The sequence below is a fragment of the Anas acuta genome, chromosome 2 (genome assembly GCF_963932015.1).
Source record: "Anas acuta chromosome 2, bAnaAcu1.1, whole genome shotgun sequence".
Taxonomy (NCBI): Eukaryota; Metazoa; Chordata; class Aves; order Anseriformes; family Anatidae; genus Anas; species Anas acuta.
In genome coordinates, this window is record NC_088980.1 from 37,553,582 (window position 1) to 37,570,448 (window position 16,867).

At 38.8% G+C, this 16,867-nt stretch overlaps 1 protein-coding gene across 10 annotated transcripts in view; it reads right to left on the minus strand.

The window, feature by feature from the left end:
* Positions 1-365: 365 nt before the first annotated feature.
* TBC1D5 (TBC1 domain family member 5) overlaps positions 366-16,867 on the minus strand; it is a 317,841-nt gene continuing 301,339 nt past the window's right edge. For all 10 annotated transcript variants that reach the window (XM_068674320.1, XM_068674318.1, XM_068674325.1 and 7 more), the window contains 3 exons: positions 11,407-11,486; positions 10,497-10,673; positions 366-4,298 (listed from right to left, as the gene is read on the minus strand). In XM_068674320.1, coding sequence (XP_068530421.1) covers positions 4,008-4,298; positions 10,497-10,673; positions 11,407-11,486 — 548 coding nt within the window. In that variant the 3' untranslated portion in view covers positions 366-4,007. The remainder of the gene's footprint in view (positions 4,299-10,496; positions 10,674-11,406; positions 11,487-16,867) is intronic.

Sequence of the window (16,867 nt, forward strand, 5' to 3'; positions counted from 1 at the left end):
CAGTACAAATTCAGAGATGATTCCTTCCCTAAACAATTTGTAGTTTAAAAGTCCCCTGCTGCATCCCTTCCTGCTCATCTGCTGCTTCTAGGGTTATGCACTTTACCTCTTGCAGGATCCTCCCACATATCTAAAACCTCTAGCACCGTTTTAGTGGTTAAATATATTGCAAGCAGCAGGCAAACAAGTTGCCAATGTGCATGTTTCAAGTTGCTGTTTCTCCAATGGCCTTCTTTCATACTCTTTCATCTCTAAATTTAGCTAACTACTAAAGTAAGAGTCTAGCAGATTCAGCAACACAGGAAATACTAATGCCGACTGTATATAATCGTTCTTAAAAGGACAGCACAGATTATGAGACAGTGTAATTGCTATTCTGTAGCCAAATGAAGTTTATTTTATGAAATTGCACCTTTTCAAGTCTAATAAACCATTACATTCATTCCAGACCAACACATACAGCACAAAATCAAAAGTATTCTTTAAAGGCTGAGACCCAGAACGTGGAAATCTGTTCAAGTCAGGATTGCTACGTCCCTATTTGAACAGATGACATTGCAACTGCCAAGCACAAGTATACCATAAAGACCTTTAATCTGAAATTTAATCTTTATAATAGCTGCCTCAGTGCCATCTAACGAGGACAACACACTGCAGAATCACAGGAGCCATTTAAGAATGTCCATTTAAGTATTGAGATGCAGAAAAGTACTGTACAGATACTGAGATTGTGACTGAGACAAGATAATGTAACTGTACCAAGTTTAATGAAAACGCAGAAAAGTTACACAATTTTAAATTCTTGTATGTTATTTTCAGATACAATAAATATGGTAAATAGGAAATGTTCTGTGTTGCTTGGGTTAGATAAATGACAAGCAATTTGATTCCCTGTATCAAATACATAAAATCTGAATAAAATATTAATAATCTATCTGCTTATATAGATAATGAGATAGTTTTAAGTTTCTAATAACCCTTGTCTTGAGAAATCATACTTCCCATATTCCAGTAAAAAAGCTTTTCCTCCTTTTTGGGAAAACAGTACAAGCACAGCCCAGAAAATTTGTTAACTCTTTCTTTAATAAAGCGGGCTAGATGTTCTTCCAGAGTAAAGATACAAAGCTCCACAACTAAATGAATACCCAGTCAAAATATCATACTGCCTTTCTGCAGTACATTAAACTGACATGACATGCAAGAGACTTTAAACATTCATAAAAATTACAGATGTGAGATACCGTACAACAGTCTCAGATACATATCTTAAACCCATATTAGTTTTCATCAGAAATTTGCAATGTATATGTTTTTTCTGATTACTGGTATCCACAAACATTACAAGCAGGTAATTTCTGGGGAAAAAGAATAACCTTGTATTTTAAATGACAACTTGTTTCTCAGTATATTCTTAATATAAGGCAAGACAGGGTGATGATTTGACATTTTGTCTAACTTACAGGCTTCTGACTTAACGAATACATAAAATTTTAACTATCTCTGTACTATGGTTAAGTATCAAAGACAACATACTTGTGATGTGCAAGGACATGGTATAACCAAAGCAGATTCATTTACTGGAATTTGCTCTAATCTTCCTTGTATAATCATCTCTCTGCTTCTGAGGATCTTACTATATCCCATGGCATGACAGGCATTCAGCTCAATGGTATTCACTGCTTAGTGAAAACTTGTTAGAAACTCCAAAAATCTTTATATACTTCCAGCGCTGTTTTAAAATATGCAATACTGAAGATGTAACTAACTTATAAAAATAAAAGAACTGTACAAATCACACTCTTCCATTGGCAATGAGACTGCTCAAGAAAACAGCAATGTGATCCCTGAAACAAACAACCAGAAATGAAAAGAACGATTCTTAAAAAAAAAAGTAATAAAAAAAAGTAAAAACATTTTCCCCTGCCAAAGTTTTGGAATCTCTGAAGGCTTATGTAACACAGAATATAAAAACTTTTCTCTCTGTCCCCAAAATATTTCTTTCCTCTTTTCATAGGTACCTCTTGAACAGATTCCCCTTTGTTGGTGGTGTGGCACAAGCCTTGCTGAATGGGTTAAGGCTAGAAAAGCTTGAAAGACCTAAATAAATCAACAGCCACCTAATCCCCTGGCATTCATGCAAACTCAGGGAAATAAAATAAACCTGAAGACAGGCATGCATGTTGAATTCCAAGGTGATTTTCTATGAAGCTTAAAACTAACCCCCAATAAACACCTCTCCGAAATGTTATGCATTTAAGATCGTCCATCTAAACAAAGTCATCTGACTGTTCACACCAGCCTCTCACAAAGACGCACGATGCTATGCCTGCTCATAACATTCCAGCATTTAATCATTTTACAAGGCACAAAAAATCTTAGAAGAACTACACGGTGGTTTCTGAACGTGTGAGGATACGGCAGCAGCCACGTACTTACACGAGATAATGACAGTTATCTCTTTGTTTCAGTCACTGACACAGACCTTGTAAAATCTAAAACCAGCAAACCACATCACCTCATCTTTGGAATACTGTACTTAACTCCATTGACAATTACAGACTAATCAGCAAATGACTACCATTTTTAAGACCATATTACCATTAGCTTTGACATGCAGTTAAAAAATTCTTGCATGGTATACTGTATATGTATCTTCAAACTAAATAATGCATTTCTTGTGCTCTTGTTATAAATAGAGTAACTTTCTAGCACTGCTTCCTTGGGTTATTTTTGTGTAGGTTCTGCACAGGCAGGCTTCCTCTGACTACCATCTTCTTTTTTGTGAATTCCAAAAGGATTTAAGGGGATCAGTAGGTAAAAAAAAATAAAATCTTATGTACTTGAAATAAATATCATCAGAGGCACTATATACTTGATGGGAAAGTAATACAGTTTTTCATTGAAGAACAAGATCTGCAGTTAATTTAAAACTTAACCTGTTGGTTAACGCTGCTGCACCAGTATGTGTTTTTGTTTTCTTTTTTTCTGACTAGAAATGTGGAAATCATATAGGCATATATGTAAACATAATCTATAGAAGATAATATTAATGAGCTATGAAGTGCTTTTAATTATGAGCATTTTATATCACTTTGCATCCTTCCCTGACAAGTTACCATACTGAAGCTGGTTTTAGTTCATCTGGCTCAGGTCTACACTATGAAATACTGTAATTTCCCTTGCACCTAATCTTTGATGGCCGTAATCTCAGTAACATCAAAATTAATTCATGCCAGGGGAATACAAGCAGACAGACACAAAGAGGAAAAGAGGTGACCTGGGAACTCTCACGGGGAAAGAAGTAGGCAAAGGAAAATAAGGCTCTGCTGTATAGGTCCCCGTTCTCAAGGAATTTGTAACACATTCGACTTTAACATAGTGCTGAAGAACAATTACACAAACCTGTGCATTTAACAAATCTCAAGCTACTGTTGGATGAAAATAAAGAAACTAGGATTCCTCAACTGGGAACAAGCCTAGTGGCAGGATGATGCTTTTAATCTTTCTAATATACATTTTCTACTTCTCTAGTCACAGTCTCTGAAGAAATAGTACTTTTGCCTATTCAGAAAACCCAGTCTAGCATATTTTCTGAAAGGATGACATTGAATCTAGCTTGTCTTTGCCACGTCAGGTCTGATGCCAAGAATCTAAACATTTCCTAATCCATTATGGTACCTAGCACATACTATTCTATTTTGGGAAAGCAGTTCTATAGTAACAAAGCTCCTAAGTAAGATAACTCTATAACTAAGAATAACTGTACATTAGAACTGGGTTTTACTGTTTTTTTATTTAAGGCAGTCATTACAAGGTGTATATTATTTTTGAAGAGTTGCAACCAAATTTGTATTATTTCTTTTTACCTAGGCTTTTGGCAGCTGAAATGGGTTACCTTTATCTATTTTCTGTCCTTCTAATCCAAAGAACCATCCAGCCCGTTGAACCATAGGAAGTTGAGCTGAGGTATACCAACTGACCTCCTAATCTCTCCCAACTAGTTTCCATTAGATGTCCAGTGGGCTGACAATAGCAAAGTCAGAATCTTTGCTGTTATTACTACTGTTGTCATCAGGGCTGGAACTCAGGTTGCTGGAGGAGGCTGAGATGGAGCCCATCAGCGGGTCAGAGAATATCAAAGGACGAGACGGAGCTTCTGGCTTCACTGCTGCTTCCTTGTGTGCCTGAAGGGACTGCGCTGGCTCTGGGACAGCACTTCTGCTTCTTTCGTCTTCTTCGGAAACTATTATATAGTCATCGGTGCTCTTACTCTCACTGGTGCTCGCATCAGTTGTAGTCTGTAAGAACACAGCACAGAAAGGACTTAAAGTTAGTACTCATTTTCCCACTTAAAGAGGTTATGACACACATCAGAGATATATCATGTGATAAAGGAATAGTCATTGTTCAAAAGTAGCAATGCTCAGATCAAGAAGTTAAAAAAAAAAGTGGGTGTTAACTGGATGAAATAATTTATTATTTACAAAATACCTTAACTCATATAGAGTTCTTATATGTTTCCTGATCATAATGCAGCTGTGTAGTGATCATAGTAGCTAGGCTTCTAATACATACATTATAGTTGTGAGGATATTAGGTACTTCTTTTCATACAGCTGTCAGTTTTCTACAGTAGTTAATGAAGACATATTGAGAATTTTTTTGCAGATTTGCATGTACAATGGCATCTTGCAGTTCTTCAGGAGAATAGTTTGATCTGACATTTCCTGGTATAACCCTGATCTATGGAATCTGAGCTGTACACTGTATTTTAGTGTGCACCAGCTGAGGTTTGGCAGATCAGGCCTCTCGGGGCTTTGAGACTTGGTGTTGTGGGCTGAGGAGCTGAGTAATGCCTAATTATAACAGAAAACTAGGGTCTGGGAATCCTTTTTCTACCTGGTTAGACCTTGAGAAATGAGTGTTCATAAACACTTCAGTAGTGGATCAAGGTTAGTTTCAGCATATCAGAAAATTCTCCATGACCTAGCAATCTTATATTCTTACCTGAAGGAAGAAAAACAGCTTTTCAGCAGACAGAGTGTCTATAATTAGAAGGAACTAAGAACTGCCATATACAGCAAGGTGGGATTTCTCCCTTGTTGACCAAGCTTATTAACTGGTTGCAATGCAAATAGACAATAGCTTCTAGTTTCTTCTGTATAGGCGTTGATGAATTCAACGCCTATACAGCACTATGTCCATCAAAAATAATGTGACCGATTTCTTAGTTGTAAATGTTTTAGCATCATAATGCAACCTGCCAAGTGGCCTGAGTGGGACAAGTGTCTTGAAGTGGTGTGGTATTGAAATCAGTATATTTGATTTCAGTAATGTAAGATCAGCAAAAAGGAGGAGTATGGAAATGTGTGTCAAATACAAGCCCTTCAGCTCTTTTACCAAATAAAAAAAATGTAAATTCACTTTGGGGTAAAAGAGAGGTTGCAAGTATTAGAGGAAAAAAAAAAGAAGAAACGCAAAAACTAACAAAAAAGAAAAACAGGAAGAATTTGAATGACATATGGTTAGATGCTCAATACAACATATAAAATTGGAGTCTGGAGGTCATCACAAGTATCACCAAGCCACAAGTTGGGTTTAAACTATCCTCTAGCAAAACTTACATTGCCAAATTTGTTATTACAGCTGAAAACAATTTTCTGTCACTCTGATTACTAATTATAGCAAAGTAATAATAAGAGCAGAATACTCTTGAAAGGGAACTATAGAGTAACTCAGGGAACAAAAACCCACCGGTAATTAAGATGGAACTGTAATATGAAATAGGGGAGTTACAAGTTTTTGGTTATTATTTACATGGTTGCTCCAAACAGTTAAAAGTCTCAAACAAGATATATATTAACTGGATGTGAAAATAAGTTCAAATATAGAACTGTGAACTGTTTTCTTTAAACAAATAAGTAAGTACAAACGAGGGTTTAAATGTTTCCCTTTGCAGCAAATATTCTGTTTTTATAATTTATAAAAATGTTTGATTTCTGTTATCCAGTTAGTATCTATGTACAATAATATGTATCAGTCTGTTTTGTAAGTAACTCAGTTTAGAACTTAATCATTCAAATGGAAATATATTAAGTCCAAGTATCAGTTACAATTTTAAAGGTCCCTATATAAGACAGTTGCCAGACTGACACAAATGTACATCTATTAGTCTTTGAAACTAATTCATTTTCCTTGGATGTCTTAATAAAATTCACATAAACCAAACAGAGCAGATTGCTTTTAAAAATGTCAACAACTATCTCGTACCAAATGTTATCAAAACCGATCTCAAACTTCCTGTTTTGTGCAGAACCAGGGTAGTCCAAATGTGAATAAACAACAAATTTATTCACAAAATGTGAATAAACAACATGACAACGACAATGAATTCAAATAGATCTACATGGAGAGATACTTCACTATTTAAGCACTTCTGACATGAGACATCATTCGTTATTAATTAGCATTTACTTTCCTCTGGTCTGTTTGAGGTGCTGTCATTCAGTTGCCATCTCCAGGGGGCTGAGGAAAGAGGCACTGCAGCACCGCTGCCCTGCTCCAGTCATGTGCGAGCAGTCACCTGGGTTTGTAGGCACCCAGTGCAGCCACAAGACAGAGCCAGGTGAAGCTTTTTTTGGGAGCCCTAAATGCCACGTTAAAATTTCAGCACTTTGTTTTTTCACTTCTGTACAACAGAAATACCTGTTACTTTAAACGACAACCCTTGCATAACTGACCTGGCTTCCTTCCACGCTTCTGTTTAAAAGCTCCCAGTGAATGCAGTACAGTCTCATTTTGCAAAATTACACATTTTATTATTCCAAGCTATCAGAATCATGCTATTTCAGTCCTCTCAGCCCTTGTGTTGAGATGGCTCCACCTTGTGTAGGGTGACATGGACGTATTGGAAAGAGTCCAGCTTAGGGCCACCGAGATGATGAAGGGACTGGAGCACTTCTCTTATGAGGAGGCTGAGAGAGCTGGGACTGCTCAGCCAGGAGACGAGCAGGCTCAGGGGGCTCTTATCAATGTACCTAAATACCTGCAGGGAGGAAGCAAAGAAGCCAGAGCCAGGCTCTTTTTAGTGCTGCCCCTCCCAGGACAAGAGGCAATGGGCACAAACTGGAACACAGGAGGTTCCATCTGAACATCAGGAAGCATTTTTTACTTTGCAGGTGACAGAGCACTGGCACAGGCTGCCCGGAGAGGTTGTGGAGTTCCCTCCTTGGAGATCTTCAGAAGCAATCTGGACATGATCATGGGCAAGCTGCTCTGGGTGACCTTTCTTGAGCAGGGGGGTTGGACCAGATGACATTCAGAGGTTCCTTCCAACCTCAGTTGTTCTGTGATTCTGTGACAAGGATGGCTAATGGGTCTCCTTTCTTACGGCACTGAACTCCAGCAAGGACCTCTGGTCATAAGTGTTTTGCACTGGTGCTGCAAATTCCTAACTTCTGTTTCACAAAATGTGTTCCTGCATGGTTAAAAAAAGCATCCTGCCCTTAAATAAAGGGAAAGGAAAGAAAACCACTCATTTCAATTCCTTTTTTGTTAGTGCTATGCTTTGTTACGCTATTTTTCATTCTAACCACACTTTCAGGTTGAGTTAAAGAGACGTATCACTCACTGACATATCAGACGTGATATAGCATATATAGTGACTCAAAAATGATAGAAAAGGGCCTCCTGTAAATGTTTGCCCATCCCTACAACACACTGGTATTTTGGTACCGATTTTTCCAGAGGTAAAATACCTCCTCCCTCCTTGTTCTGCCTATTTCTGTTTCAGGAAACTCATGCTGACGTGAACCATGTTTTCTCCCATCTGCTGCCACTACTGAATAAATGAAAAATGACAGAATTATACTTCCAGTAGCTTTGAAACTTAACAACCTTACGCCCATTGCCATATGGCTTCTCCAAACACTTTCCTGATGAATATCAGCTACTAGCACCAGGCTTATTTCAATTGCCTTCATACTGTGAATGAGTTAAAACTAACTGTAAGAACACAATTCAAGAAAGCTTAGAAGAACAGCAGCTCATTTTGCCTCCTTCTTTGAATAGACATAAAGGCAAGATAATGTGTTAATTATCATTCATTATTTAGCAACAGAAGCCTTCTGTTTGTCAACTGCATACTGCTACCAAAGCCAAACATTCCAACAAATGCTCTACTTCTTTGAGTCTTTTATCTTCATTTTTTGCATTTTTAATTTTGCAGCTTTCCTTTCCAAAGAAGGGCTGTATCCTTATCCTCATTTTTCAGAAAAGGAATTTGAGGCAAAAAAGAGGATGAGCACTTTTAAAAGATGATAAATAATGTATACTCGTGTTACAACCAAGCACAAAAGACCAGACTTAAATCTCAATTACATGATAGCTACACCTGTAACTTTTCCAGATGTCCCAGAATTACCCCTGTAATTCCAGAGAAAAATCTTTACAGTATAAGTCACATTAAATAGAATAACATGCATTACCAAAGTCACAAAAAATGTAAATACAGCAAATTTTGTTTATGAAGAAATGCATTAAATGGACTAGAGATGGCTGGAATTTTTAACCCACCTGCGGCTCTCAATAAATGCTCCCAGCTTGACCCAGGGCATTAGTGCAGCCCATTTTCTTCACCAGAACAAAAAACCTGGGCTGTGCAGCAATTAACCCCAATAATTACTGGTTTAATTTCATAGCCTACTAAATTTAGCAGTTTTATTTTCCTTTTTTATTTTTCATTTTATTAAAAAAAGGGCCCAAAGCTCTCATCTTTTTGTTTGATTTTGGATTTGATTGATTTTGTATTGATGGGCTCAGAAACAGAATAGAACAGGGGGATACTACCAGTCCTCCTGGACTGCCACGTGGCTCCCCAACAATGAGCACTTCTACAGTGAATCTTCTATTTCTCCTTCTGGAATAGGGGCCACAACTCATTATCATAATTGGAAATTTCAGATGATAAGACAAGAGGGGCTAATCAGTATGAATGTGCTGTATGTGCAAACGTAACCCATACTGTGCTGAAGCCTCATTCAGTGTTCTGCTGGCGCTTGGTTTGTACACCACCAACTCACATCATTTGTGGTTGGCTTACTAACTGCCTCACAGAGCACACAAATTGTGGAACCCGGAAATGCTGCTCAGTTCCCGGGGCTGGATGCATATCCTGACTACACACTGGGATGAGACCTCAAAGTTTCCACTGGAAAGAAACCTGCACAGAGCAGGCTTCACCTGCCCCACTGCCAACACTCACATTGCAATGCCCCAGTACCTCTGCTCAGTGACACGTTTGGGGCAGCATCTGTGTTAGGTCTTCTCTAGCACAAACAGGGTCTGCACACACTAACTGCATGCTGTTGTTTTTTATGGCATTCTACCTTCCAATTTCTATAATAAAACCAAGTAAAAAAACTTGGCTCCGTGAACCTGTCATTGCTAAGTAGAAAAAATAAATAAATATTAGTATTCGTTCTAATACTGAAATACAACTAAAATATTATTTGTATTATTTCATACATAGAATGGTCTAAATTGGCAGGATTGTGTGTAATGAATCAAAACAACCGTGTCATTATTTGAAAATGAGTAAATATTTCCTCTAGTTCCTAGGTAAACTTGTCAAGAGTAAACTTCATTGCAGACCTAGCTAGACTCTGAAGTGACTCAGTGCTGCTACTCATTTTCAAGTGTGAGTATCAGCAATGGCCTGGCAGATAACTTCACAACTCTAATATTGAAAATTATATAGAAATGTGCTTATTAAAAAATGCTGGTTTTTAAGATCACATTTGAGTCAGACCGAGCCTTAGACAGAGAGGAAGCTTTTAATGTTATGGAAAAATAACTTTGGGTATGAACTTGTCTGGTGACCGAATGCTTTGTACGTGACAATCTTGTTTACTGATTCAAGGAGAAAGTCAATACAGTGAAGTAGAAGGTAAAAGTAACCTCCTCGCTATTTCCTTTTTGGCACTGGCCATGCATACACTGCAATGCAGAAAATCAGCTCTTACATAATGTAATTCTGGAGGACAAGGACAATGAGAATAATCAACTGATATGGGAACATTCACCTCCAGTTTTGACATCTCTTTGTAGGAAATTAATCTGCAAAGTAGATTCAACAACCTGAAAGAAGAACACCTCCCCCACACACCCCTCGGCAAACAATGCATAACACTTTGACTTAAATAACTGTGTGTGGAGCATAATGCTACAATAGAAGAATCGATGTGAGTGGAAGAGTAACTAGACATAGACTTTTAACCATGTCTTCATACGCACCAACAATTCTGTGTCTTGATGCTTAAGGCCCGATCATCTTTCATCAAGAAACAAGTTGTGTTTCTGACTAGACCTGGCTTCTTTTACAGGGGAGGTGGGCTGCAACTGGTGTGTCCCTACGTAGAGTTTGGCCATGACAAAGGGAGTATCCAAAATTGTAAGACTAATTCCATCAGTGGCCTGTCTGAGATATTTCTGTCCTACCTGTTGTCCTGAGATGAACTGTTGCTTTGTCATAACAGGTCCCTTTAGGACATCGCCAGTCCCTTTGTTCTGACTGTTGGAGCAGTAATGATCATCCGCTATCGTGATTTGCTCATTTTCTTCAGCTTCCAGCTGGCTCTGGTTGAAACGCAGGGAACCTTTCAGAATATCTTTGATCTGTTGTTGAATGGGAGAGGAAAGAGTGTAAATTATAAATTTGGAGGAATTCTGAGTTTTGTAAAGCTCCACAACAGAATGCTTTCATACACCATTTCCCCATAATATCTGTTTTGAAGAAAGGAAGTCAGTTATTAATATACCGACTATACTGGCTAAAGACATAAATATCAATGCAATATGATTTTATCAAATTCTGAAAAACATGTATTAAATAAACCTAAAGAGAATGAAACTGCTAATATTATTCCCTACCTTGTTACAGACTTAGCATCATTCCTGATAAAATGAACTTCAAGGGAGCATAGAATAGTATAATCAGAGTTTCAGATCCTCGGTAACATTCTCATTTTATGTATATGGCATTCTTTAAATTTCTTTAAATTGAATGACACTCAAGTGCCATAACAATAAAATAATGGGGACATAAGAATGATTATTGCATAGCATGTACATTGCATTAAGAAAAATCCGGTGTGATTTATGCCCAAAACTTGAATTGTGCTTCCTCAGCTCTCATTCAAGGCCTCTCCAGAAGTTTTCAGGGAGCAAATACTGTGCAAGTCATTTGAAGTCTTTATAGCTGAGTTTTATCTTTTAAATAAAAGTACTCTGCAAAGCTTGATGCATTAGTATAACAGCAGTATACAAAGAGAATAAAAAAAGAGAGAAAAAAAGAAAGGATTAATAGTGCTGCGGGATACAAGAAGGTTAAGTTAAGCAATAGTTATACCTGCTTCAAACCAGCCAAGGAAACCAGAATTTCATCTTCTTTTTCCAAGTGTTCTTGTAATATGACTTCCTGAATATTTCCTGCAACACCAAAAAAAAAAAAAGGGTAATTAGAGAACTTTCCCTAAATAATCTCCAACGTGCTGCCAACTTGCCACTGACTTATGTCCTCACAATGAAACCCTGTGACCTGCAAACACAATTCCACACAGACCTACAGGCTGACAACCTTATTAGCTCTGGAAGCTGGGCCAGCCAAAGCTCATCGCTGCTGCCAGGACACCTGCAGTAATGCTGTGCCCCTCTGGCCTTCTACCGCCTCAATGTACTAATGGACTCAGGCTGCTACTGAGCCCTAGAAGTAAAAATTGGCCTCATGTATCTTTGAGCCTGCAAATGCTTTGGAAGCACTCAAGGACATTTACAGGAGTCTGCTGCAGCCCACAGAAAGGTTTAGGGTAAAAGGTCAGCAATTTTAATGTAGATCCTGGCCACTGCAGATATGCTGGATCACTTCTTTATAGCAAGACTGAAAATTTCATTCTCTTTCCAGTCCCTTCTTTTAGGTAAAAGACCCAGGGCTGAGCAAAGTTTATGTGCCAGAAAACAGCCATGCTGTACTATCACTTCAGAAGACACCCATCTTCTATACCTATTAGAGCTTTCTTCCATTCCATGCATTTCAATGAGCAGGTATATGGCATATGCTGGACTGGGGCTGGAGGCTAGCTGACACATCAGAGATGGAGCTGCTGTGGTTTTCCCCAAGTCAGGGAATGTGGTGTAAATGCCTGAAGTAACTAGGAAAATAAAACTAACATTCACACTTTTAAGGAAAAGGTACAGCATTGAAGAGGCTTTCAGGGTAGGGCATAACTGCATTATCTGAGCATTCCCTAGGCTCCCAACCTTAGATGCTATCGCGCTGGGGAAACTTGGTGTGCTAGCTCTAAGGAACACCACGGAGCGTAGAGTGGAGTGGAGACACCACGGCTAGGCTCTGTAATCAGGTGGGGCCTCGATTGTTCTTGTGCACAAAGCTGCACTTTTTGCCACCCTAAGCCAAAGACCTGTCACGTTTTGACAAATGCTGTACCCTAGTGTACTTTTTGCTCATTATAATATCATTATAATACCAAAACACACCTCCATCCCAAAAGCTACCCGCCTCCAAGGTGCGACCACCCCTCACTGAGCATGCGCTCTGAATTTCTCGGAGCCTATTACTTTAAACGGAGACGGGAAAACTTTACACCAATCATAACTAAGATATGCTTGACTAGAGCCACTCAAGCTCCACCTAAAAGATAGAAAATAATATAAATTGGCCCAAGAGAGAGGGGATGTTAGGGAAGATACCATCCCGAGGACATACAACATCCTTAGGACCTCCTGACTCCTGGGATCAGTCGACGGGCTGAGCCTCTCTTCCCCCCCCATTGGGACGCCTTTGGGTGAGATCTGAATATTTGCTTATAAATCTCTATAGAGTCTTTGATCCTTTTAACGCGTTTATTTCTAGGCTGCACACCTAGAACACCTAGAACCCACACCTAGAACCCACACCTAGAACCCACACCTAGAACCCACACCTAGCACACCTAGAACCCACACCTAGAACCCACACCTAGAACCCACACCTAGAACCCACACCTAGCACACCTAGAACCCACACCTAGAACCCACACCTAGAACACACACCTAGAACACACACCTAGCACACCTAGAACCCACACCTAGAACCTACACCTAGAACCCACACCTAGAACCCACACCTAGCACACCTAGAACCCACACCTAGAACCCACACCTAGAACCCACACCTAGAACCCACACCTAGAACCCACACCTAGCACACCTAGAACCCACACCTAGAACCCACACCTAGAACACACACCTAGAACCCACACCTAGCACACCTAGAACCCACACCTAGAACCCACACCTAGAACCCACACCTAGAACCCACACCTAGCACACCTAGAACCCACACCTAGAACCCACACCTAGAACCCACACCTAGCACACCTAGAACCCACACCTAGAACCCACACCTAGAACCCACACCTAGAACACACACCTAGAACACACACCTAGAACCCACACCTAGCACACCTAGAACCCACACCTAGAACCCACACCTAGAACCCACACCTAGAACACACACCTAGAACACCTGTGTATTTCATGCCTACTAGCTTGCTTTTGCAGATAGTCACTATCACCGGCAATCCAAAAGAACCTGATTATCTGTTGCTGTAATAAACCATACTTGATTGCATTGTGATAGCTCTCATTAATGCAACTAGGGTGAGGGTGGTTATCCGTGATAGTTCAGTGTTCTGAATCTAACCAGACCCCCAGACGGTTAATGCATTGTTGGTGAATGTCTGAACGGACCCCCAGGTGGTTAATACGTTTTTGGTGAATGTCTGAGCGGACCCCCAGGTGGTTATTACGTTTTTGGTGAATGTCCGAACGGACCCCCAGTTTTGGTGAATGTCCGACTGGTTCAGTACTCTGAATCCAACCGGGCCCGTAACGGTTAATCAGCTACACCCCTTTAACGCGACAGGGAAATCCCACGCATTGCTGCAGGCCAAACCCACCCGGAGAAACTAAATGTCTGCAGACTCTTTATCTATGTCAGGTCCTTTTCCACCTTTATTCCCTTCCTCCTCAATCATTTAAGAAAACAGCAGTGAGCCTTGGTGACTGATTTACAGAAGAAGATGGTATCTGTCAACTGAAAATGAAAGGATACTGCTTTGTGCCACTCCTGTCTTACACACACAGCTAAGCCCAAATCCTTCAGTGACACTCATCTGGTAACAAAGCTTCGCTGCTTATGAATATTTGTATCCCAGGTGCTTAATTAGAGCTTAATCCATTCATATGTTGCATTTGTTTATTTTTAAAAACATCCTACAGGTTCAGGGCCCGAATCAGTGAAAAGCCAAAAATGTTACAGAGCATGCCGACAAGGATGCTGCTGCCAACTTTGACACAAAATGAAGTTTCAAGTAAAAACATTGTGCAACATGGCTTAAGTTTTGTGTTTACAAAAGAAATATCAGAAGAATTTTGTGGGAGAGTGGACAAGAATAAAGATTAGAAGTAGAAATGTGGATTTAAGAACCACATATAAATAAGTCTGAAATTGTTTGTGGACCAGAATTCGGTTGTGGGCATAAATGACAAATAGAAAGGGCAAAGAGGGGAAAGGATCCAAGCCTTAACACTAAATGCACTTGTCGAGAAGCTATCTGAGAAGCAGAAGGAATAAAAGAGGATAGAACAACAAAAGGCAATGGAGGATGAGTTCACGAAAAATGGTATGATCAAGGTTAAGAGCAACAGTGGGGTTAGGAAGACTCATCTTTGTGTTAGCAGCCCATCTGAATAAGGAGATCCATGTTCACATTATTTAGCACTTATGATTTATCATACAGCAGGCTCCTGCAGCAATGAAGTCAAACAATACAACCGAACAGTCTAGTATAAATCTCACATCAGAAAGACTGCGTTATGAAGGCTAAAAATAATGTAAAATTAGATCTTTCTACAAATATGTAGCAACAAGATCCAAGAGAAAGCATACTAAATTAAACATTTTACTTGCCTTTTTAACATTTCACATCTAAATTGTCTAGTCTCTCAATTTGATAAATAAAATATATAGATATTTACTTATATAATTATGCTTTAGATAGTGATTTCCACTGTTTAACAAGCAATGCATAATTTTCTACTTTTAAAAAGGTCCAGAACTTTAAAAATCTGAAATCCAAAGTCCAAGTCTTCACAGGGAGGAAAGCAATACATAATCATGATCTGAATCGTTGAATTTAACTGTTTTTTCTATTTCTGAACATTAGAAAGAAAGACATTTCTATAGTGTTTGATCCCTCATTTAAATTAAAAATATGTATTAAAAACTAAGGTATGCATAATAACTAAGCAGACGGACCAAGAAAATAATTCAAAACAAACCTCAAACCTGCTGAAGACCAAATGTGGGAAATCTAAAAAGAACAGGAAAATAAGAGAGAGAACAAAAGCTGACCTTCCACATGATGTAGAAATAAACTATTACTATTTCTGTTCTTTACAGGTGTTCCTTAAGGCAGAATTTCAAAAGAATGAAAAAGAATCTATCATTGCTACAAAGAAACATCTGTTACTGTGAAGAAAGGTATTGAGATTTCTAAGAACTTATGAATACAGCTATGAAAGTTAGCCAGCAGTAAAAATTAATATAAATGCTTGTACCATCATATATTTACTCTAGCATTATTAATACCAGATTTTAATATTGCCTTCAGAGAAAAAAAAAAAAAAAAGAATGAGAAAAAAGGCTGGAAATACAGCAGAATTTTCTAATACTGAACTGTTGAATTTCTAACATTTTTCCTTGAATTTGCAAGTATAGTATGACATACATGTACATCTTGGATATACAGGGTCTATTTGTTTTAATCAGTTAAAATAATTAAAATCTATTTTGGAAGAACGCCCACTTGGAATTTGTTCTAAGGCCTCAAAGAGTTCTGGACTCAAAGAGCACACTTCCACTTAGCGCAGAAAAATGTCCCAAGATGCAAATCACTATAATCAGCCACTTTTCCCCCAGTAACAGTTGTGACATAAGGTCATAAATCGGGAAGTCTTTCTCTAGTACAATGAAACAGAATGAAGGTTTCCCTGTGGAATTGGCAATGGATTTTTCTTCTTCTAAATATGTCCTCGAACAGCACATGGCTTCTAATTTATTACACTCATCCCTTTTGAATGCAGAGTTTATTATCTACCAAATAAGTGCTAAGTATGGAGTCCAAATTGATCAGAGCTAATTCTTTTTCCCTCACTAATGAGTAGAGAAGAATTAAAAAAAAAAAATCCTTCGAGGAAAGAAGCATAAAGGCAATGTGATTCTGCATGAGTGCCTCCTCAATCACGTCCTCCAGCTGGGACCATGCTTTGCAATCCATTTTGGCCAGAAGCAGAGGTGGGAAGAAGAGGAGGGATGGCAAGCGACTCACTACCTACCTCCAGAGCTGCCCAACAGTGAAGAGCTGTGCCAAGGGCTCGGCAGTCCTTATCTGAGCGACTTTCATCCAGCCCTCTTGCCTGCACTGGGACCTCCCAGACCTGTCAGTTAGTGAGATGAACTGGGAAACTACACTCTCCAGTGCAGACAAAAGCTTCCTCTTTTACTCTTCTGTATCTCAAAATACATCTTTATAACTGAAAATACTTTAAAAACCACTAGCACTCTTGAGAGTGTAGGGAAGCATGACATTTGATATGATATTGCATAGCTGAAGGATGTTTACATTTAGCAGAGATGTATCACTTAATCTTCCTTCATAGGAAATGTTACAATATTTTGAGAGAACTGTTTTATGTATATGAGTTGGCCATATATTAATTTCCCCCCCTATCTCATGCTGTATATTAGT